Source organism: Pelobates fuscus, chromosome 1, assembly GCF_036172605.1.
Source record: "Pelobates fuscus isolate aPelFus1 chromosome 1, aPelFus1.pri, whole genome shotgun sequence".
Taxonomy (NCBI): domain Eukaryota; kingdom Metazoa; phylum Chordata; class Amphibia; order Anura; family Pelobatidae; genus Pelobates; species Pelobates fuscus.
Window position 1 is genome coordinate 9,958,541 of NC_086317.1, and position 26,632 is coordinate 9,985,172.

The window sequence follows — 26,632 nt, forward strand, 5'->3', positions numbered from 1 at the left end:
TAAACACCTCATTTAAGAGTTTCTTAATAAATTTGCAACTCCACCAAATATGGATGAAGCTTCCAGTTTTGCTTCCACATCTCCAACAAATATTAGACTCGTTGTGATTGATTCTGTTTAGTCTACTTGGCACTAATTACCAACAGTAACAAATTTTATAATGCGTCTCAAACAGAATCGTATTATGGATATATTTTTTTAACTGTACCAACATATTTCCCTAATTTGTAAAATCAATTTTTAAATTGCATTCTTTTCCCCATCTTTTTATTTGTTTGGACATTATATTTTTAGGAGCTGATCTTATCAAAGCATAACAATTAGCCATGCTTTTCTTTGGGCTTTCACTTCGAAAAATCTGTTTTATAGGACTACTACTAATTAAATTGCTCTTGGCGAGAGATTTCCCCAGAAAATACTTTATTCTTAAATACCAGAAGGTCTCTGCCTGGGGAAGAACAAATTCTTTACACATGAATGTACATGAACGTACATGAATTTTAAACATTTAAAAAAAACCTTTGCAGTTAGAATCTTTACCAATACCTTTTAACAGCAAGCTTGGATAGGATCTAGAAGAAAACAGACTTTTGTTGTTACCGGATGATGTGCATATTGGAATAAATATACGTTTTTAACTGCAAGACACTCTGATTCGATTTGTTCAGGAAACTGGTGTGAAAAACAAACATCTCAAGAAAAGCTAATTTCTAGACGTGCAATTCGTTTCGGGCCGAATAGGAATTCGGAAGAATTTCGGGCAATTGGGACATTCGGGTACTTCCGAATGTCCAAATAGCCCAAGTGCCGAATTACCGAGGTCCCAAAGTTCCGAAATTACCGAATTTCCAAAGTGTCGATGTGCCGAAGTTCCGAAGCACAATATTACCTAAGTACTAATATACTTACCCAGTGGAAGAAGAAGAATGTTACACTGTATACAATTTTAAATAAAAAGTATACAAACATAGCCAGGATTCAGCTGTAAGCATTTGCAACACTTACAACAATCAAGTAACACACATTCATATAAAATGTAAGTTACTTGGCCAGTCAGTGTAATGACAGGAATGAATAAGTAGATAACTTCCTAATTCCCACGGTATTAGAGAGCTATCTACCAAAAGGCTGAAAGACCTGAATTGGTCTTTCAGCCAAATTTACTAATACTAAGTAAAGATTACTTAGTATTAGTAAATGTTGCCCCTACTCACTATACCACGAGTAGGGGCATGTCTATTAAACAATGAGCAGGCTTTAGCTGCTCACTGTAAAAAAAATAAAAAAATATAAAGGTCCCCCTGCCCCTCTAAACCTGAAGGGGGACCTATTGCCCCCCTGCCCCCACCCCTGAACGACGGATGGGGGCCCTAAAGTAAAATAAGGGGTGGACCTATTGTCCTCCCCCCAGCCCCAACCCATGAGCGGCAGGTAGGGGCCACCTAATGTCCTCCCTCCTAGCCCCCACCCTTGAGCAGTGAGTGGGGGCCCTAAATACTAAATAGGGGGGGACCTAATGTCCTCCCCCCTGGCCCCCACCCCTGAGCGGTGGGTGGGGACCCTACATTAGAATGAGGGGTGGGACCTAGTGTCCTCCCCCTGGCACCCACCCCTGAATTAGCCCTAAATACTAATTAAGGGGGGGGACCTAATATCCTCCCCCCTGGCCCCCACCTTTGAGTGGTGGGTGGGGGCCCTAAATTAAAATCGGGGGGACCTAATGTCTTCCCCCCTGCCCCCCACCCCTGAGCGGTGGGTGGGGGCCCTAAATATTAATTAGGGGGGACCTAATGTCCTTCCCCTGGCCCCCACCCCTGAGCGGCGGGTGGGGCCCTAAATACCAATAGGGAGGGACCTATTGACCTCCCCCCATCCCCCACACCTGAGCGGCGGGTGGGGGCCCTAAATAAAAAATTAACACCCCTCCCCAGGTGACTAGGGGTCCCCAAACCCCTAGGAACACCCCTCCCCCCAAAAATTAACCCCTACCTACCCCCTCACCCTAAAAATAGTGAGGGGGGACAGTAGCTAAACCTGTTAAAAAAATAAAATAAAACTTACCATTTGATGTTTTCTTTCTTCTAAAATCTTATTTTTTCAGCCCCCAAAAAGGCCAAATAAAAAGCATAATAACCGACGCACTTTATAAAAAAAAAAGAAAAAAATCCATCTTCACCCAGCGAGGGCTCCGCACAGACTGAGCTCTGCAGGGCAGGAGAAGGCTTATAAAGCCTTGCCCCACCCTGCAATTAGGCTCAGAGCACTCTGATTGGTGGGTTTAATCCATCCAATCAGAGTGCTCTGACAGGTAAATGAAGAGACTGACAGGTAAATGTCTACATTTACCTATCACAACACTCTGATTGGTTGGCTTGAAATCCACCAATTAGAGTGCTCTGTGTCTTTTTACACAGCGTGGGAAAGTTTTTTGGAATTTTCCAACGCTGTGTAATTTGACTCATAACACTCTGATTGGTGGATTAAGTAACCAATCAGAGAGTTATGAGTCAAATTACACAGCGCCCACCCGCCGCTCAAGGGGCGAGGGCATTAGGTCCCCCCTTATTCTGATTTAGGGCCCCCACCCACCGTTCAGGAGGGGAGGACAATAGGTCCCCCCCCATCATTTTACTTTAGGCTGCTAACTGTTTACTAGACATGCCCCTACTCACGGTATAGTGAGTAGGGGCAAAATTTACTAATACTAAGTAATTTTTACTTAGTATTAGTAAATTATGCTGAAAGACCAATTTAGGTCTTTTAGCCTTTTGGTAGATAACTCCCTAATACCGTGGGAATTAGGGAGTTATCTACTAAGCGGCTGCAAGAGAAGTCCCGAAATTCCGAAGTGTCGAAGTTGCCGAATTTCCGAAGTGTCGAATTCCCGAATTGCAAAAGTCCAGAATTTTGGAATGCCGAACCGAACCGAAAATTTTCCCCTTGCACATGCCTGTGGAGTACCCCAAGGCTCTGTACTTGGTCCCCTTCTATTTTCTCTTTATACTGCCTCTCTTGGCAAACTTATTACCTCTTTTTGGATTCCACTATCACCTATAAGCTGATGACACCCAGATATATCTCTCCTCCCCGGACCTCTCCTCTATCGTCCTGCAACGTGTCACTGCTTGCCTTTCTTCCATCTCTGATTGGATGTCCTCCCACTTTCTGAAACTCAATCTCTCTAAAACTGAGCTCCTTGTCTTTCCTCCTCCTAAAACTGATCCTCCTCTTTCGCTCTCCCTTCAAGTTAGTGGTATCCACAGAAGTCCATCCTTGCAAGCACGCTGTCTTGATTCTGGCCTCACCTTTAAGCCTCACATCCAGTATGTTGCCAAATCCTGTAGATTCCATCATAAAAACATAGCCCGCATCCGTCCCTTTCTTACGCAAGATAATACCAAGAAACTTGTCCATGCTCTAGTAATTTCCTGCATGGATTATTGTAACCCTCTCCTGATTGGTCTTCCCAAAAGTCATACTGCACCGCTACAGTTCATAATGAACGCTGCCGCCAGACTGATTTTCCTCTCTAGTCGCTTTTCTTACACCTCACCTCTCTGTCAGGCCTTACGTTGGCTTCCTGTATGCTATAGGAGTCAATTCAAGGTACTAATTCCCACCTAGAAAGCACTAAACAATCCTAGCCCCTCTTACATCTCCTCACAGATCCAAAGGTATGTCCCTTCTCGGTCTCTCCGCTCTGCCTGTGACCTCCTGTCCGTTGTTCGTACCCCTATGGCCAACTCGCGCTTGCAGGACTTCTAGCGGGCGGCTCCCTTCCTATGGAATAGCCTGCCTACCGCCATCAGACTCTCCCCTAGTCTTGCATCTTTTAAGAAGTGCCTTAAAACCCATCTCTTTAGGAAAGCTTATGGCCTCCCAGAGTAACCTCTACCTTACATACCTGACTCTTACTCTCTCCTAAAGGGCAGCGCTTTACTCTCTCCTCCAGCTCTGCCTCACTCCCACCTTATTTGATTGCAAATTCCTGTCCTATTGTGTTTTACACCCCACCTCCTATAGAATGTAAGCTTGTTTGAGCAGGGTCCTCTTCAACCTATCGTACCTGTAAGTTTTTTGTAATTGTCCTATTTATAGTTAATTCCCCCCTCTCAAAATATTGTAAAGCGCTACGGAATCTGTTGGCGCCATATAAATGGCAATAATAATAATAATAAAAAAGAAAAGCCCAGGCACATCAAAAACAGGAAAATGGCGATAAAATGGCAGAAGGAGCTACCCTCTTGCTATGTACTCCTAAATCAGAACAATTTTGTTACAGTTTTAAAGGTGTGTGGGAGTTTGTAAAATTATCTTTCCAAATCCCACTATTGTGTAGTGCTGTGTAGTTTCTAAAGTCCAACATACAGCCATGGGCGGTTTTACACAGGAAACATTCTCTTTTCCACTGGAGACATCGTTGTAGAAATATATTCCAGTATTTGGTTAAAGCCATGTTGCATTTGCATCAAAACTGCTATTAGTGAAGAGACACCTGCGTAACATTGAACAACATATGGTACAGTGTCACTAAGAGCAGCAAGCACAGGCATTTGTGTGAGAGCATCTTTTAACAGGTTCAAGCTCTTTTCAGCTTCCTCTGTCCAGATGAGCTTATCTGTATTGGCACTTTTTTCTCCAGCATTTTGTACAAGGGTTTTGCTATCCCTGCATTATCATATATGAATTCTCTTTTAGGATCTTATATTGTACATTTTACTGCAGGGGGTCTGCACCTACAATAACAACTTGCAAATTCATCTTTCCACAATCTTGTTTAGACTTAGACCGCACTGTGAGGTATTTTTCTTTCAGATACTTTACATAATTTTGTTGTATAGAAGGTGACACTTCACTCTGTTTTTCAGCCTTGATATGACTATACCATCATAAATCATTAGGTTTACCCACTCCACCTGTTTTTCGATCACCTGGAGCTTGCAACAAAACCAAATTCAATAAATTAGCATACAACTTTTTTTCCATTGATGACATCCATTCCCATTATAGTACAGTGGGAGAAGAGTTCCACCCATAAATCACAATAGATTTGTCCTCCTTCAAACTCAATGCCATTATCAGTGGGTAGAGTTGCATGTGCTCCATTAAAACTTAGAAGGGATATTGTTGTTGCTTCCATATTAAAAGGAAAGCCTTTGTTGGTTAGAGACACTACTGCTCCTGTGTCTAATAAAACTCTGTTATAGTCCCTTCTAGTGTTCCTTATATATATATATAGTTGCCTAACTTCACCCAGATTGATATCAGCAAGATAGACAAGAAAACAAATAGGGGTTACACATCCCTATTGTCAGGGTGGCGGTCCGGTGCCCGGGACCCAGACACTGTCCGGGCGGCGGTGCGTGGACCGGGACCCAGTATGCCTGATGTTCAGAGTAGGAGTCACAGTGTGGAGGTGGATTAGCAGGGTCTGGTGCAGGGTAACCACATGCCCCATGGTGTTGAGCACCAGCGTTTGTGCAGCCACATACCAGAACCCTGATTCAGCTTCAGCGGATCCCAGGAACTAGGAGCTAGGAATTAAGCAGACCTCTCAGGAGCTAAATAGGGAGGCTCTGCAGCAGGTTAGTATCCAGTACAGAATTATGGCAAGACTAGAGATAGGCACCAAACATGAAAACAAGACGGAACTAATAGAACCCAGAACCAGAGAAAGATAGTAAGCTAAACCCAGAACATGTACACAAGACATGAGGAAAACATGAACATAACATGGGCATGACTGGACAGGACTGTACATGGACTGGGTATACAAACTAAAACAAGACAAGATAACATAGGCAAAACAAGAGGATAAATAACTAAGCACTATATATGAAAATAATGGGAATTTAGTCACATTATATGATCATACATTGCATAAGCCTGCCAACGCCAATGTACCCCATATCTAGCAGATCCTACACTGCCTAATGTATGCTAAAACAACGAAAAAAGACAATATATAGCACTTGCCTGCAAGAAAGGGCAGAGACTTGAGGAGCTGCCTGCAGGAACTCTGAAACAAAGGGAATGATGGAAAAGACACGGGTGTGGCAACATAAAACAAACATTTAAATGAATCCAAGAGACTGGGAAATCCAGGGACGGAATATAAGAATGAACCCAGAAATCCCAGCAATAAAGAAAACCAGACATAGACTAGAAAACCAAAAAAACAAGAAAAACAAAACAAGAATTGTAAAAAGAGTACTGGATACCAGAAGCGAAGGCTACACATCTCCACAGAACAGAGCAGGATGTGACACCTATTTATTGTTGCGGTAGGCAGATTTCATTTGTGAACTTGTAACTGCCTTCACCTTTCTTTCAATGGCATTTAACATACGTATGCACTCTTCGTATATGTTTAATATGTGAGCGGGAACTAAAGTGTATCCCTCAGTTTCTACTGCTGCCACTCAGTGTACATTCAATTTCTTCATCATCGCTAAATCTTTTCAACAACCACTGAGGCAATTTCCCTTCTGTTAACAGTTTTTGAGGAGTTTTGCTAGGGGGGCTAGGGAAATTAATTAGACCTTGTAACAACACATTTTTCAGATGTTTTCAACACATCTCATTTTTGTTTCAATGTACTACAAACATAACAATTACTTGCCTTTTTAAGTTGACACCATTCATGCATATAATTATTAGTTTAAAGAAATCACTTTGCCAATAATGCAACTTTTTGAATTTCCTTTTTAAACCAATTGCTTTGCTCAATATCCCTAAATCTGTTTAACAATTTAAATAAATAATCATCCCAAATATTTTCAGGATTATCTCTTTTTATAGACTGTGACAAACTCCCCTTTCTAAATGAGTTTGCCACGAGTTCCTATAGGAGTCTGCATGTAAAATGTGATATAAAAATCTCTGTTCTTGTATTTGCACTACATGGTTCAGGAACAGAACCGCCGCATGAACTGGTAACCACCCTGGAGCTTGTTAACCCTAATTGCTACTTTGTAACAATTTTCACCTCAGTGTTCTAAGTGTTCGTCTGGGTGGTCGCAATTCCTATGGACGACCACGAGGTGGCAGCCATCTTATTCGCATGAACGCAGGTAGTGGTGTTTGGTCGTCGAGTTCATGGAACTATTTTCGGATACTGAATCTCCCGAACACCGCTGGACTTCCATGATCGCCCGTGTTCGGTTTGACAACACTTAGAAAGACACTGTTCGGTAGAAACATTCTCACGAACATGGGGAACAAGCTCCAGGATAAGACTATTGACTATGTTCGGTGGTTTGTTCGTTTTTAAATTACCGAACTAGACCAACCGCAAGCCCTGATTCTCTCAACAAAATGACTTCAAGGAAATTCCTGAACCCCTGAACAGATCTGGGTGATTTTTGGACATGTTGGTCAGCCAGATCAGGGCTATCAGGGGATGTTTTTATGTATTTTTAGGGTACTTTTGGGGTGTTTGGGAAAAGTATGTTTTCTCTGTGCTTGGCGATAATTGAATTAGATTTGTACAGTTCCTGATCCAATTATGTCCCAGGCACAGAGTAGGGATTATCTGATTATGTATGAGAGTGTCCTGGATCTAAGAGCCAATGTCATTGTGTATTTGTTTCTACTGTGGTTTACTCTCAGGTCCAGCGGGGAGTGCCCTTTGCATGGGGACATGCATAAAAGGCTTGTTGTGGCTGCCATCAAAGTATTCCAGCTTGTAATCCCAGAACTATGTGTCATCTGGTTATTGGGAGGCAAAGGGCTATTCTTTAATCACTGTTCCTGTGTGGAGGATTTAATGGGGAAAGTCCTTGTAAGGACTAGAGCTCCCAGGACTGAGTGTTGGCCAGTGCCTAGGGGTTTCTAGAGCGAGTTTCCCATTCGGCTCCAAGAGGGAGCGGTTCCAGGGCCTCAGTGAAGTCATGGTGACTGAGGGCAAGAGTGCAAGTCCCTTGTTCCAGCTAGGAAGTGGTTCATGCAAATAAACACGTGACGGCGGACATCTTTGTTCATTCGAACGAGGTCAGCGGTATGTGTAGCCAAATCTATGGAAGTGAAATCGGCTACACATTTAGACGAATACCTTCTCCACTGCGGCTGGAGACTAAGTCCCATTTGAAGATTCGAACGCTTGTCATTTTTTCGGTGTCCATGGAACGGTTTTGGGCATGAAAATGTGCTTGCGGTCGGTCACAATGGACTTCCATCTAACTTTTTATCTACTGGACGGATTTTTATGATATGTGAGTATGTTTATATTTAACCCCTTAAGGACACATGACATGTGTGACATGTCATGATTCCCTTTTATTACAGAAGTTTGGTCCTTAAGGGGTTAAAGGATGCTGATTAATAATATGTGGCTTTATGAAGACTGGATGTGTGGTTTTAAAGTTACAGTGTATGTGTAAAAACTGTATATTTTCTGCCTGTGATAATTAAGTTAGTCTATTGTGTTGAGATCATTGTATCACAGGCAGAGGGGAGTATTTCTGCTGGGATGAATGGGTACGTTTACGTTATTGTATGGGTTGTAATGTTTTTATTGGATGTTCTGAAAAACCCTGTGGGTGGTCCTATGTAGGGAAAACCTGCATAAAAGAAAGCCCTTTGGTGCTAATTAAAACAGTTCTTCTTGACCCTCAACACATAGTCTAGTCTCGTGATTAAAGAGTACAGCTATACTCACACTGGGGATTGCTATGCTCTGCATACTCCCCTGAGCTTTAATCATTAGCTCTTTTAAGAGCTTGTTCCTGATACGCTTTCCTGTAGGAGAGGTCCTCCCCACACGGTCCTGGAGAACAGAAGCTGATCCAGGGTGGACGGAAGACGGCGAGACTCCAGTTAAGCTACGGCGTCTGCGGTGGTTGTGGTGTCCGGTGCGGTGCTTGTGGTCCTCGGCGCAGGCTAGGAAGAGTCCATCAACGGAAGGTACTTGGTCGGAGTACGGGGTGTTCCGTCACAGCAACTTTCTACAGGTTTGTTTTTGCCTCCTGCTCACCTCTGACTTCACATAGTAACTCTGGGACGTTTAAACGAAGGATCCTTGGAATACCATGCAGCTTCAGACATGGGCAACCCGGGAAATTTTTCCAGGGGGAGGCATAATTGTAATGACAATAAACGTACTCACAAGCAGACACAGACAATCTCACTGACACAAGCTCACAATCTCATTGATACAAAAACACAAGTTCACTGATACATACACATTGGCTTACTGACAGACAATCTCACTGACACACACACACAAGCACACTACAGAAAAGATCACTAATACGCACATGCATACTACAAAGTTCACTGACAAACACACACATGCTCACTACAGAAAAGCTCACCGACACACAAACACATGCTCGATACAGAAAAGCTCACCAAAAGCTAGCTGAGACACACAAGCTAAGATCACTCACACATATACACATGCTCCATTGTATTCTTAAGCATTTCTTTCATTATATTATTCTTAATTTCTTCATCATCACTAAATCTTTTCAACAACCGCTGAGTTTACTGAGTTTTTATTTCAGCTAATAACAATTTTTAAGGAGTTTTGCTGGGGGGGCTAGATAAATTACTAGGCCTTTTAACAATACATGCTCACTACAAACTCTCTAACACACATATGCTCACTACAGACAAGCTGACAAACACACAAACAAGCTCACTCACTAGCAGGTGCACACACACAAAAAATCACTGTAATGGGCTGAAGTCTACCTGTCACAGGCAGTGAGAGACAGGGAGCACTGGGAGGTTAAGTCAGCAGTGTGAGTGCAGGGCCAGGGCTGGGCTTGTCTATGTGAGGTGGGGCCTGAATGTGGGGGCAGAGCATAGAGGCACCAAACTGTTGGGGATTCAGGAGGGAGCTTCACAGTGCTCCCTGTGGTCCCCTGGCAGCCTTAATGCGGCCTCCTGCAGCTGTCACAGTCCGAGGGAAAATTACTTGTGGGGAGGGGTAAAGTTGAAAAAGTCCAGAGGGAGGCAAGTGCCTCCCCAAGTCCTCCCCTGCTTACTTCCATGGCTTCAGTCAACATATGTTCCTCCTGCATCAAGCAGGGTACTACCACTCGTTGCAGGGAACAGTTCAACATTTTCAAGTTATTTTTCTTGTAATCTTCTTGCAGCAAAATCTTTAGATATTCAGCCAGTACTAATTCAGACTTAAACCTTCCCATGCTTTCTCCCCCATTAAATGTAGGAATATAGCTGATCCTGAGATGTTGGTTTGTCACATAAGAGTTACAATAATCGAATCAGATTGTCTTGCAGCCTTAAAATTTATATTTATTCAAACATACACGACATCCAAAAATAACAAAGTTTTTGCACACACCAGGACCAATACAGCAATATGTATGCACTTCAAGTTAATAACCATTTTTGATGTTAAGTATTGGTGGTAAATATATATATGCAGGGGGGCGCGGGGCCTGACCGCCATACTGATCGGTCGCAGTTCAGACGAGCTCTGTGAGAGAATTGTCCAGTCTATCGACTATATTCTAGTAAACAGCATTGCTAACACTGATGACGGCATCTTGCTAAGCTACTTTTTGAAGCCCCGGGAGGCAAGAACTCTAGCCTGAGCTCGACGGGATTCTTGCGGCCTACCAGAAAGAGCGAGCGTAGGAGGGGCGGCTGGCATCTCTGCTATAACCAGTGGTGGCGATTAGAGCTCCGGTCCCCCCTTGCCGGTGAGGGATATCCCGGCACCCAGTTCACGGCTGTAGTCTTGAGCCACTAGCGGAATTGCAACTCGGCAGCCATACCAAGGAAAGAGGCCTGCCACGCTGCCTAATTAAGATGGCAGACGCACCGCAGACACCCACCACTCAAAGCCCGCTAGAGATAACTACGAGGCGACTGGATGCAATATTCTTGAATTTCTGGACAAAGCTTAACAATCGACTGGGCAATGGTGGGGAAAAGAAACAGAGCACTCACTCAGACTACTCACCTCCAGCAAACTGGCATCTTGAGTCTGTCTCAGCTCCAAAGACAACCACTGCACATACGGGCCTGAGAAGACAGAAGTGGAAGTCCCGAGTGCACCGTGCTTGCCCAGGTACCAGGCAGTTGTTGGCCACGAGAGGAACACCCCCGCTGCAAGTCGCACATCCCCCGAGGAATTACCAGCGCCCTCAAGCCAAATCCACTGCCTCCAGGGGCAATGTCGTTTATGACTCCAGGAGCAGCCGTAGAAATGGGATCCGCACATGGGCCCATTTCAAGACCTAGGGCCAGCAGAATTGTCTGACTGGGCCTTCAATATGCAGGGAGCGAGGGAATTGGGTGATCTGTGTCATGGCATATGGAGTAGAGTGAATTCTTAAGTCTAACTTTTGCTAGATGCATGCCTTCTACAGTTTGGCTCAACAAAAGCAGGACAGTAGACCACCCACCAGTGACATCCTTATCATTAACTCACTGCTGCCTACCTTTTATTTAATTTTATTTTCATTGTTTTAATGCAACCATATATGTCAATGTAGTGGCCACTATATGCAGTATATTTACAACACTATGCTTGTCATGATATGCAATTGACTAGGTATCTCTCTTGTGATGTGATTGAGCAACTCCGAGGGTAATTCTGCCTATAATCTGCAAAGTCATTCTCCTCACAACTGTTTTGTTGATAATTGGTAAATCACTTATCACTTAGTAGACAAGGACCTCATGCCAACTTCTTCACTTATCTAGCTTAAAGGGACACTCCAGGCACCCAGACCACTTCTGCCCATTGGTGTGGTCTGGGTGCCAACTCCCACTACCCTTAAGCCTGCAACTGTAAATATTGCAGTTTTCATAAACCGCAATATTTACATTGCATGGATAACTAGCTCCTCTAGTGGCTGTCTACTAGACAGCCACTAGAGGGCACTCCCTGGTTTATAGCACAGCTGTGTGAGGACTTCCAGCGTCGCTAAAATCCCCATAGGAAAGCATTTAAAGAATTTTCAATGCTTTCCTATGGGGATGTCTAATGCGCGTGCATGGCATTGCCGCGCATGCACATTAGGTCTCATCCCGCCGGCGGCCGCGCATGTGCAATCGGTCTCCCCGCCGGATGACGTCGACAGGGGAGGAGCGTGGGCAGACCCTAAACCACCGAGGGACATCGTTGGTGGTCTCAGGTAAGTCACTGATGGGGTTTTCACCCCTTCAGCAATATGAGATGGGGGTTGGGAGGGAACCTGCAGTGCCAGGAAAACGATTTAATAAAACCATTCTTCATACTATTGTAAAATTGTGCATTGTATTTACATAGGTGGTTTCACTGGTTAACAATAATCTCAACACTTTCATCTCTTGTATTTTGTCAATGTTTTAGTTCTGTTAAGCGTCCATCACTTTTTCTTTCTATTGTTAGCATGCCAGAACTGTAAGCACCCAAGCAGGTGCCTATGTCATATACTTTAAAAAATATACTATGCCTATCATTTCTGCTCCATATTATAAAATTGTGCAGACCCTCTACTTGCCATGTTAGGAAATGTACAATGATATTATGCGTGTGACTGCAGTTGTGGCAACACAGGCTTGATGTAAAAATTTGTCTAAGTATGCAATTAGGAGGCGTACACTTAAAGATAAGGTTATTTAAACCTTTAAAATGTGTAAAAAAGGTTGTGGCTTAATAACCATTCTGTCCAATCTATGATTAAAGCCATGCATTATAAAAATGGTTAACTTGTTTCCCTTTGGTTTTTACTGTATGTATTGGGGCTGCTATGTGTGCTATGGTCGTTGCTGCCACCCAAGAGTAGTGGGAGTTTGAGCGCAAGACTTGTTTTTGTGTATTTATAAAAATGGTAATACTTGGGGGTAAAATATCATTTACACAAATGATTTTACTATATATGTTTAAATGAATACATTCTTAATACATATGGGAGTCTGGCTTGCAATGGCGGGTCAAAGGTTATAATAACAGTGGGCCTTCATCAATCTATCTGAACAAGAACCATATGTGTTGAACGTTGATATACAATGGACATATGTCCTATAATTAATACTAGATGTCTAGGTCTAGGTAGGGCCTCCCAGGTCCTGTGTATGAAAGAAGTCTGAAATTAAATTATTCACAACTAATAGAAGAAAAATAATAATCATATTACAATGATAAAATCCTACGTCATATCAGATATTTTAAAGCTCATTAAATATTTTTCAGAAGGCTAAAATTTAATTCCAAATTATGAGTGGCTGATTGGAATATTTGACAAAATTAGTATATTCAGTAGTTATAGTCTCAGCTGCATTGTATGCCCTAAGAAGAAAAAAAAAAAACTAAACTAGAAAATTAGAAGAAAATATAACTTTTGCTTGAAGTTTGTATTAAAATGGGGGTTGGGGAAACTAGCCTTTCTCTTGGAATGTTCAAGGTTGTGTCCTGGGATAAGAATAAAGGACCCCGGGGATAATTAGCTTAACCTTATTTACATTCCTCAGTCGGAACTCTGGTCTCCTATCCCAGTTCATATTCTTATTGGTATGAATAATTTGTAAATGCATTTCATGTGTGTGCTGTGCGTTTTTAATAAAAGCTGGAACTCAGAAATAGTGATCCTACAAGTTACCAGTAAGAAGCATGTGTCTTGTCTCTTTGCTGAGGTCTTGGTTGGAATCATGCAAATTTAAGTCATGCTAAGGAACCATATTCATTGAAGTGTATTACCAGTGGAACAGGCTAGTTAGTATACTTTTTAACAGCAAGAACACACAACCACAATGTATCCTGGGTTGCCGGTGAGTCCGCAACCAAGTGGAGCAGAGTTAGCGGTGCAGGTTAGGCATCTAAGGACGATAGCATGAGGGTGCCATAATACCAATGCATCATATGTACATTGACTGCTACTATCAAAGTTACTATTTAGTGTGTGAGCATGAAAAAAAAAATCACAATACAAGATATTTTATTCCCATATTAATCCATTGATGCATTATAAAATCACCTCACCTGTCTGAGATTCATTGGTTTATGGGTTATTTTATCATATTGTTTTTTTTTTTAACATGTCTGTAATACCTAATATAAGTGTTTCTAAGTACACAGAACACTGTAGATATTGAATCACGTCAGGTAAGGGCAGATTAACCCATTTCCAATATGGACACTGCTGCACTTCCTATTTGAAAGATCAGTTACACAAGAGCCGGAACGGACGACATTACAACGCCCTGAACAGGAAGTGACCACAACCCGGAAATAATGCATTCGACCGGCAGGTGAATCAATTCAGCAATCAACTAAACCACATAAATTGTGAACACAGAGCATCTATCAACATGGCACTTAGGAAGTTATTTTATGTAGAAACGTGTAAGGACATGATGCGGTAGTGTATATTTATTTGTGTATTACACACTGTTTTTCATATGTCCAACTTTAAATTTTCCAATAAATTAATTTTTAAAATTTCTTCTGCCTGTCTTGCCTGTGGACAACTTATGAAGCCAGTACTGGCACCCTGAGGCTATTTACATAGAGCCTGGCACGGCTCCATACTTGTGACTGAAACCATATATACACCCATTGTATTGTAATAGATTACACTATGTATGTTTTATCTATTTCCTTTTAGAAACCGTATTCCTGTACATGTGCACATTGCCTGATACTGTAAGTTAAGTATAAGTTATTATTTTTATCCTTCAACTCAGGATGCTGTGCATTTTATAGTTGTTTTACCTCTATGTTCTTTTGTTTATTTGAAGCTCTGATTTACTGGCAAAACATTCCCCACATTTACTACATTAGAAAGGCTTCTCTCCGGTGTGAGTTCTCTGATGTGTAACAAGATTTGAACGGTGTCCAAAACATTTTCCACATTCAGAACATGAGAAGGGCTTCTCTCCTGTGTGAATTCTCTGATGTGTAACAAGATGCGAACGGTATCCAAAACATTTTAGGCATTCAGAACATGAGAATTGTTTCTCTCCTGTGTGAATTATCTGATGTCTAATAAGATTTGAACGGTGTCCAAAACAATTTCCGCATTCAGAACATGAGAATGGTTTCTCTCCTGTGTGAGTTCTCTGATGACGGACAATCTCAGTTTTGGTGATGAAACTTTTCCCACATTCCGAACATGAGAAAGGTTTCTCTCCTGAATGAGTTCTCTGATGACAGAGAAGATTTGCTTTAGTAAGAAAACATTTTCCACATTCAGAACATGAGAATGGTTTCTCTCCTGTGTGAGTTCTCTGATGTATAACAAGATATGAAAGGCGTCCAAAACATTTTCCGCATTCAGAACATGTGAATGGTTTCTCTCCTGTGTGAGTTCTCTGATGACGGACAATCTCAGTTTTGGTGATGAAACTTTTCCCACATTCCGAACATGAGAATGGTTTCTCTCCTGTGTGAGTTCTCTGATGATTGACACATTCTGAATGTTGTCCAAAACATTTTCCGCATTCAGAACATGAGAATGGTTTCTCTCCTGTGTGAGTTCTCTGATGTGTAACAAGATTTGAATGTCGCCCAAAACATTTTCCACATTCAGAACATGAGAATGGTTTCTCTCCTGTGTGAGTTCTCTGATGTGTAAGAAGATGTGAATGTTGCCCAAAACATTTTCCACATTCAGAACATGAGAATGGTTTCTCTCCTGTGTGAGTTCTCTGATGTGTAACAAGATCCCTAAGTTGCCCAAAACATTTTCCGCATTCAGAACACGAGTATGGTTTCTCTCCTGTGTGAGTTCTCTGATGTGTAACAAGATTTGAATGTCGCCCAAAACATTTTCCACATTCAGAACATGAGAATGGTTTCTCTCCTGTGTGAGTTCTCTGATGATTGACACATTCTGAATGTTGTCCAAAACATTTTCCGCATTCAGAACATGAGAATGGTTTCTCTCCTGTGTGAGTTCTCTGATGTGTAACAAGATTTGAATGTCGCCCAAAACATTTTCCACATTCAGAACATGAGAATGGTTTCTCTCCTGTGTGAGTTCTCTGATGTGTAAGAAGATTTGAATGTTGCCCAAAACATTTTCCACATTCAGAACATGAGAATGGTTTCTCTCCTGTGTGAGTTCTCTGATGTGTAACAAGATCCCTAAGTTGCCCAAAACATTTTCCGCATTCAGAACACGAGTATGGTTTCTCTCCTGTGTGAGTTCTCTGATGTGTAACAAGATTTGAATGTTGCCCAAAACATTTTCCACATTCAGAACATGAGAATGGTTTCTCTCCTGTATGAGCTCTCTGATGATTGACAAATTCTGAATGTCGCCTAAAACATTTTCCACATTCCGAACATGAGAAGGGCTTCTCTCCTGTGTGACTTCTCTGATGACGGACAATCGCTGCTTTGGTGATGAAACTTTTACCACATTCCGAACATGAGAAAGGTTTCTCTCCTGAATGAGTTCTCTGATGACGGAGAAGATCTGCTTTAGTAAGAAAACATTGTTCACATTCAGAACACGAGTACTGTTTCTCTCCTGTGTGAGTTCTCTTATGACAAGCAAGCTCTCCTTTACTGGCAAAACATTTCCCACATTTACCACATAAGAAAGGCTTCTCTCTTGTGTGAGTTCTCTGATGACTGACAAACTCTGCAGTGGTGACAAAACATTTTCCACATTCCGAACATGAGAAAGGTTTGGGGTTCATGTTTACGGTCTCCTTTGAGAACATATAGGTATCTGAGAAAATGCTTGATTTATTAGAGTTGGACTCCTTGCTTCTGTTATTAAATTAGTTCTTCAAAGCTTTGCTTCATGTATTTCTGTTCTTGTCACCTCTCCTGACAAATACACCTAAAAGAAACATACTGGGAGTTAAAGGAAATCGGTCACAATAAAATATTGTTTGCTATACTTAGAAAAAAAATAGACAATATTTGCATAATAGATAAGAAATATGACCATCAGGTGTCACAATGATTGCGAAGAAATAAAGTATTTTGTGTGCATTAACCCCTTTATTAGCAAAATTGTGTATACTCCTTTTAGTCCATAAAGCCTCACGTATCTGCATTTATGCTAGAGGAACAAATTACAGATTATGTGTATATCACATATATTCTATTCTAAACACATGCAGGACATAATTTCACAGTTATCCGCCCCCCCCCCCTACCTCTGCCACTGGAAGGCTGTGCCAAGTATCTACTACTCTTTGTAGTAGATACCTGGTTTGACCTGCTGGTGGAAATGTACTGGGAGTTAAAGAAAATATGTCTTTAAATTATTTTTTGCTTACCATACTTAGAAAAACTGACAATATTTTTATGAAAGATAAGAAATGTGACTATGAAACATCATGGTAATTGAGCAATACCATATTTCTATATATATATTGTGTATTTTAATTCCCTTCATTATAAAAATTGTTTATACACGTTATTTGCCTTGCAAAATTACTTTTAGTCCATAAAGCAAAACTTACCTACATTTATACTTCAGGAATGGTTCACAGCTTGTAGAGGAACATATTTCACCATTTTAATGTCTTTAAATATTGTTGAGAATAATACGCCCCTCTCACACATACACACAGTAAAAAGTTCTTACTATTCCTACAGTCAGGAAAAGAGGGGAGAAGCAGATGTGTTTCTCATATATGCCCCTCAGCATTGTAGATGTGACTGCGATGCACTATGCATGCAACGTGCCTAAAGCAGATATTGCCTTCAATGGGGACCAGTTCCAGAACTGAGCAATGTAAGAAGGTTGCCTGGTCTGATGAATGGCATTTTCTTAGATCAGATGTATGGCTGGGTGCATGTGCTCATTGACAAGAAGAAGGAAGGCTGGCAGAGGCAATGTTCTGCTACGAAACCTTGGATCTTGGCATTCATGTAGATGTTACTTTGACACATACCACCTACCTCAAGATTGTTGCAGATCACGTACACCCCTTCATGGCAATGGCATCCTCTGATGGAATGATGTATCCTGCCACACTGTAAAAATTGTTCAGGGATGTTTTGAGAAATGACCAAGAGTTCAGGGTGTTGCCATGACCTTCAAATATAATACAGAGTATCTATACACTGATAATAAACAGGTCGCTCTGTATAATCATACTGAGTATTAGTGATGTACCAAACGGTTCGCCGGCGAATAGTTCCTGGCGAACATAGCGTGTTAGAGTTCGCCACGGCGGGCGAACATATGCACGGTTCGATCCGCCCCCTATTCGTCATCATTGAGCAAACTTTGACCCTGTGCCTCACAGTCAGCAGACACATTCCAGCCAATCAGCAGCACACCCTCCCTAGCAGACCCTCCCACCTACTGGACAGCATCCATTTTAGATTCATTCTGAAGCTGCATTCTTAGTGAGAGAAGGGAAAGTGTAGCTGCTGTTGCTAGGGAAATGGATAGCTAGGCTAGTGTATTCTGTGTCCACTACAGTCCTGAAGCACTCATCTGATCTCTGCTGTAAGGACAGCACCCCAAAAAGCCCTTTTTAGGGCTAGAACATCAGTCTGCTTTTTTTTTTTCTGTGTAATGTAATTGCAGTTGCCTGCCTGCCAGCCGGCCTGTGTGTCAGGCTCACAGCATATACTGTACCCACTTGCCCAGTGCCACCACTCATATCTTGTGTCACAATAGCTTGCATTTAAAAACAAAAAATGTTTTTTCACTGTAATAGATTGAATAGCAGTTAGTTGTCTGCAAGCGTCTGTGTGTCAGGCCTACAGCATGTACTCTGCCAACCTCTGCCAGTTCACAGTGCCACTCATATCTGGTGTCACCATAGCTTGCATTTAAAAACAAAAAAACTTTTTTCACTGTTATAGATTGAATAGCAGTTAGTTGTCTTCAGGCGGGTGTGTCAGGCCTACAGCGTGTACTCTGCCAACCTCTGCCAGTGCACAGTGCCACTCATATCTGGTGTCACAGTAGCTTGCACGCATAGTACCACTAATCCAAAAAAAAATATGACAGGCAGAGGCAGGTCACCCCGCAGGGGCAGTCGTGGTCGTGGTGCTGTGATTCCCTTTTGCCCTAGAATAATGCCCAGTGTTCAGAGGCCACATACCCTGAACTCGAAAAGTTCTGAGGACATAGTTGACTGGCTAACACAGGACATCCAATCTTCTACAGCTTCCGCTCGGAAGCTTGACGCAACATCCACCTCCAGCTTAGCTTCAGGCACCTCTCAAGATACCACTCACCCGACTGCCGCCACCACCGCCAACACCCGACTGCCGCCAACACTAGCACCACAGCCGCTTCACTTGGGATGTCAGAGGAGTTATTTACACATCCGTTTGAAGAAATGAGTGATGCGCAACCATTATTGCCAGAGGATGTAGATAACAGGGATATGTCTCAGTCAGGCAGTATTACACACATGGACGTACGGTGTGATGATGATGATGATGTTGTACCTGCTGCTGCTTCCTTTGCTGAGTTGTCAGATACAAGTGAAGCGGTTGATGATGACGATGCGTCCATGGATGTCACGTGGGTGCCCGCTCGGCAAGAAGAAGAACAGAGCGTAAGTTCAGATGGGGAGACAGAGAGGAGGAGGAGACGAGTTGGAAGCAGGGGGAGGTCGTCGCAAGGAGCTAGTGGCACAGTCAGACAGCATGCATCAGCACCCGGGGTCAGCCCAACAGCACGCCAATCAACGCATGCTGTGTCCACCACCAGAATGCCGTCATTGCAGAGCTCAGCAGTGTGGAATTTTTTTTTTTTGTGTGTCTGCCTCTGACAACAGCGATGCCATTTGCAACCTGTGCCAAAAGAAACTGAGTCGTGGGAAGTCCAACACCCACCTAGGTACAACTGCTTTGCGTAGGCACATGATCGCACATCACAAACGCCTATGGGATCAACACATGAGTACAAGCAGCACACAAACTCAAAGCCGCCATCCTCCTCCTGGTCCGGCATCTTCAGCCACGTCAACCACTGCTGTTCTCCTTGCCCCCTCTCAACCATCCGCCACTCCGTCTCTCGCCTTGAGCAGTTCCCGCTCATTTGCCCACAGTCAGGTGTCTGTCAAGGACATCTGGTTTATAACCGTTTAACAAGATGGTACAATACAATCTAATACAGGGAAATTCTATCACTCAATATTTCAGTCAAAGTATGCAATACATTGATTAACTTTGTGCACGTGTGGGGGTTCTGAGAATATGTGGGTTCCCCAATGTTGTCATAGGTCAAGAATCTCGTGGCCCTCCGATTTCTTCTGCCTCTACCTAGGTTGCTCGGTGGTTGTCCACTAATTTCTTCATTACAGGGGAAGGGATCTGGTAGACAGAGGTCCAGATCCTCGTATAGAGTTGGAGTCCCTAAATTTTATGTTCGCGACATAACTACTGAGTATCTGTACACTGATAATAAACATGTCGCTCTATAATAATACTGAGTGTCTATACACTGATAATAAACATATCGCTCTGTATAATGATATTGAGTACCTGTTATGTTTGATGACAGCTGACTTACAATAACATACCGTCTATTAACCCCTTAAGGACTGAGCTAAATTTACACGTGAACAAAACAAAACGTAAACAAAACCTGGAATTTGCGCTATATGTCTGTCCAACCGTAATTCACCTCTTTCATATTAAATGCACCCACCCTTATTATACATCATTTTATTCAGGGGAAACAGGGCTTTCATTTAATATCAAATATTTAGCTATGAAACATAATTTCATGTGAAAAAAATGGGAGAAAAGAAGAAATTAATTTTTTTAGTTCTACATGACATTTTAACTGTCAATGTCATAATACGGTTTGTTTTTGCTGTAATAAAATACAAATATTTGTATTCAGTAAAGTCTCACGTGTATAACAGTACCCACTATGTACAGGTTTATGGTATTTTGGGAAGTTACAGGGTCAAATATAGCACGTTACATTTGAAATTGAAATTCACCAGATTGGTTATGTTGCCTTTGAGACTGTATTTGCAATAGTAGACAACCCAACGTATTGCAAATGGGGTATGTCCAGTCTTTTTAGTACCCATTTGGTCACAAACACTGGCCAAAGTTAGCGTTAGTATTTGTTTGTGTGTGAAAAATGCAAAAAACTCAAATTTTGGCCAGTGTTTGTGACTAAGTGGCTACTAAAAAAGACTGGACATACCCCATTTGCAATACCTTGGGTTGTCCACGATTGCAAGTGGTATGCCATCATAGGGGTAATTTTCATTCTTGGGCTACCATAAGGTCTCAAAATTTTATTATTAGAGACGCTTAAAATAGGGTGTAATAGTACGCCCTCCGGTTTTAAGGGGTTAATCAGCCAGGATTTATTGATCACAAGTCAAATATTATGTTTGATCCCTTTGTTGATATACACATTCCTGCTGTAACATACACCCAACATGGCCGAACTCCATGCACACACTGGGAAGAGAACAAATCATGGGGGTGTATCCATCCCAGCATGCCCTGCACACTTCCTACAGGAACTGATTAGGGAAAAACTGTGCATTGTGCAAAGCTCCCCTAGAGGGAACTGCTGGTATACACCACAGTATCCACATAATAATGTAGTCACTAGTCTGTATAATAATACTGAGTATTTATACACTGATAATAAACATGTCGCTCTGTATAATAATACTGAGTATCTATACACTGATAATAAATATGTTGCTCTGTATAATGATACTGTGGCGAAACCAACCTCGCCACTGGGCATTGGAGAAGCCTGTTTGCCCGCCTCCTACCTGCTGACTATGGCCCCTGGGTTATTTGGCCCTTCAAGTACAATATTTGGGCATATTGGATTTGTATGGTGCTGCTGCTGGCCCTTTAAAAACCATCTGGGGACATACTGTGGAGTTACTGGGTGGCCACCATTTCATGTATCAGAGGCACATGGTGAGAACAATGGATGAAGCACATGGTGAGAACAATGGATGGCGGCCATTTTAACTCACAGACATTGTTGTGACTTTTCTACACGGTGCCATCTTGCCGGTATTTGGTACACAACGACATCGTGCAGTAGTTTTAAACTATACAACAGGGGACACATTATACAGTAATTATTTTTTATATAATCTGTATATGTTCTGCGGAATCTGCATTAAACTGTATCTTCAAAACTACTGAATAGATCTGGGTGAATTTTGGATATGTGGTTCACCCAGATCCCCTGGTTCTGAGGATATACTTTATATGGGGTTATTGCATGTTTTGGGGTCCCTGTGATATGTTTCATAAAACTGTATTCTTCTGCCTGTGATAATGAGATTACCCATTGTGTTCAGTAATCCTATTACAGGCAGAGGGGAGGATTTTGTGTGGGAGTGTCTGTGTGTATTGTACGGATTGATTGGTTGTTTTGTCCCTCCCTGTGGGCGGTCCTGTATTCTCAACAACTGTAATAAAAACCAGGCTGGGAGTGCCAGCCTCAGTTCCTGCTTAACCCTCAAAGTGAAGTGTCATCTCATTATTGGGGGAGGATTTATTGTTTGCTGTTCCAGTTTGACTGCTAGGAGTGTAAACCTATTCGTATGGTTTTTCCTATTCAACTGTCTACAGCATTCATATGCTTGAGAGTACTCATATGCTTCTCTGATTCGGTGGTTGTGGTGTCTTCTGCAGTGCTTGGAGTCCTCAGGAAACACTAGGAGCATCCTTTAACGGAGGTACCCAGTCGGGGTGCCAGGTGATCCGTTACAGATACTGAGTATCTATACGCTAATAATAAATATGTCGCTCTGTATAATGATACTGAGTATCTATACACTGATAATGAACATGTCGCTCTGTATAATGATATTGAGTACCTGTTACGTTTGATGATAGCTGACTTACAATAACATACCGTCTATTAATCAGCCAGGATTTATTGATCACAAGTCACATATTATGTTCGATCCCTTTGTTGATATACACATTCCTGCTGTAACATACACCCAACATGGCCGAACTCCATGCACACACTGGGAAGAGACCAAATCATGGGGGTGTATCCATCCCAGAATGCCCTGCACACTTCCTACAGGAGCTGGTTAGGGACAAACTGTGCATCGTGCAAAGCTCCCCTAGAGGGAACTGCTGGTATACACCAGAGTATCCGCATAATAATGTAGTCACTAGTCGGTATAATAATGCTGAATATCTATACACTGATAATAAACATGTCGCTCTGTATAATAATACAGAGTATCTATACACGGATAATAAACATATCGCTCTGTATAATAATACTGAGTATCTATACACTGATAATAAACATGTCGCTAAGTATAATACTACGTATCTGTACACTGATAATGAACATGTCGCTCTGTATAATGCTAACGAGTACCTGTTATGTTTGATGATAGCTGACTTACAATAACATACCGTCTATTAATCAGCCAGGATTTATTGATCACAAGTCACATATTATGTTCGATCCCTTTGTTGATATACACATTCCTGCTGTAACATACACCCAAACATGGCCCAACTCCATACACACACGGTGAAGAGAGCAAATCTAGGGGGTGTATCCACCCCAGCATGCCTTGCACACTTCCTACATGAGCTGGTTAGGGACAAACTGTGCATTGTGCAAAGCTCCCCTAGAGGGAACTGGTGGTATACACCACAGTACCCACATACTAATGTAGTCACTAGTCTGTTTACACTGATAATAAACATGTTGCTCTTTATAATGATAATGAGTATCTATACACTGATAATAAACATGTCGCTCTGTATAATAATATTAAGAATCTATACACTAATAATATACACTATACGTAGAATTATTATATATATATATATATATATATATGTATATAATTTTTTTAAATTATTTTAATTTATATATAGGTATATATAGTGATATATACGTATATACTTATGTATATAGCTATATATATTATTTCGTTCTACATGTATTTTGATATCAATATATATATTAATTTTAAAATACAGTTAGAACAAAATTACGCATGTTTATATATTTTTTATCGATTTGTTTTTTATTTATTTATTTATTTATTTTTTTACGTATTTATATAGTTATTTATTTTTATTATAAATATATATATAATGATAATTATATATTTAATCAATATCATTGTACGTGTATTTTGATATTAATATATATATAATTATGTATATATTAATATTAAAATACACGTAGACAGTGTATGTTTATTTATATGTATGTGTGTATATGTGTATCTATATACTAAGATCATATATATAATAAATATATATTTGATCCAAGTATATATAATCTTATTTTTACACTGTTTTAACTTTTCTTTTTTTTCAGGCAGCAAGGGGAGTACCTGTCATTACAGGCACTCCCCCTGCTGGCATTGACATGGACGGCTATGCCGTCCATGTGATCACAGGGTCCTCGCGATCACATATACTATACTGAGTATCTATACACGGATAATAAACATGTCGCTCTGTATAATAATGCTGAGTATCTATACAGTGATAATAAACATGTCGCTCTGTATAATAATACCGAGTATCTATACGCTGATAATAAACATGTCGCTCTGTATAATAATACCGAGTATCTATACGCTGATAATAAACATGTCGCTCTGTATAATAATGCTGAGTATCTATACGCTGATAATAAACATGTCGCTCTGAATAATAATACTGAGTATCTATACGCTGATAATAAACATGTCGCTCTGAATAATAATACTGAGTATCTATACACTGATAATAAACATGTTGCTCTGTATAATGATACTGAGTATCTATACACTGATAATAAACATGTCGCTCTGTATAATAATTCTGAGTATCTATACACTGATAATAAACATGTCGCTCTGTATAATAATACTGAGTATCTATACACTGATAATAAACATGTCACTCTGTATAATAATACTGAGTATCTATACACTGATAATAAACATGTCGCTCTGTATAATAATACTGAGTATCTATACAATGATAATAAACATGTCGCTCTGTATAATAATACGGAGTATCTATACACCGATAATAAACATGCCATTCTGTATAATAATCTGAGTATCTATACACGCATAATAAATATGTCGCTCTGTATAATAATCCTCAGTATCTATACACGGATAATAAACATGGCGCTCTGTATAATAATGTGGAGTATCTATACACTGATAATAAACATGTCGCTCTGTATAATAATACGGAGTATCTATACACTGATAATAAACATGTTGCTCTGTATAATGATACTGGAGTATCTATACACTGATAATAAACATGTTGCACTGTATAATAATCCTGAGTATCTATACACTGATAATAAACATGTCGCTCTGTATAATACTGAGTATCTATACACTGATAATAAACATGTCGCTCTGTATAATAATACCGAGTATATACACTGATAATAAACATGTCGCTCTGTATAATAATCCTGAGTATCTATACACTGATAATAAACATGTCGCTCTGTATAATAATACTGAGTATATACACTGATAATAAACATGATGCTCTGTATAATAATACTGAGTATCTATACACTGATAATAAACATGTCGCTCTCTATAATAATACTGAGTATCTATACGCTGATAATAAACATGTCGCTCTGTATAATAATAATAATAATGAGTATCTATACACTGATAATAAACATGTCGCTCTGTATAATAATACGGAGTATCTATACACCGATAATAAACATGCCATTCTGTATAATAATACCGAGTATCTATACGCTGATAATAAACATGGCGCTCTGTATAATAATACTGAGTATCTATACACCGATAATAAACATGCCACTCTGTATAATAATATTAAGTATCTATACACTGATAATAATCATGTCGCTCTGTATAATAATACGGAGTATCTATACACCGATAATAAACATGCCATTCTGTATAATAATACCGAGTATCTATACGCTGATAATAAACATGGCGCTCTGTATAATAATACTGAGTATCTATACACCGATAATAAACATGCCACTCTGTATAATAATATTAAGTATCTATACACTGATAATAATCATGTCGCTCTGTATAATAATACGGAGTATCTATACACCGATAATAAACATGCCATTCTGTATAATAATACCGAGTATCTATACACCGATAATAAACATGCCACTCTGTATAATAATATTAATTATCTATACACTGATAATAATCATGTCGCTCTGTATAATAATCCTCAGTATCTATACACGGATCATAAACATGGCGCTCTGTATAATAATACGGAGTATCTATACACTGATAATAAACATGTCGCTCTGTATAATAATACTGAGTAGCAATACATTGATAATAAACATGTCGCTCTGTATAATAATACTGAGTAGCAATACATTGATAATAAACATGTCGCTCTGTATAATAATACCGAGTATCTATACACGGATAATAAACATGGCGCTCTGTATAATAATACGGGGTATCTATACACTGATAATAAACATGCCACTCTGTATAATAATATTAAGTATCTATACACTGATAATAAACATGCCGTACTGTATAATAATACCGAGTATCTATACACTGATAATAAACATGTCGCACTGTATAATAATACTGAGTAGCAATACACTGATAATAAACATGCCATTTTGTATAATAATACCGAGTATCTATACACGCATAATAAATGTCGCTCTGTATAATAATCCTCAGTATCTATACACGGATAATAAACATGGCGCTCTGTATAATAATGTGGAGTATCTATACACTGATA

At 40.6% G+C, this 26,632-nt stretch overlaps 1 protein-coding gene across 1 annotated transcript in view; it reads right to left on the minus strand.

The window, feature by feature from the left end:
- Nucleotides 1-14,739: 14,739 nt before the first annotated feature.
- The window catches only part of LOC134601620 (zinc finger protein 208-like), a 634,640-nt gene continuing 622,747 nt past the window's right edge, over nucleotides 14,740-26,632 (minus strand). The window contains 2 exon segments of the mRNA XM_063446140.1: nucleotides 14,740-14,888; nucleotides 15,057-16,382. Of these exon segments, the coding sequence (XP_063302210.1) occupies nucleotides 14,740-14,888; nucleotides 15,057-16,382 (1,475 nt within the window).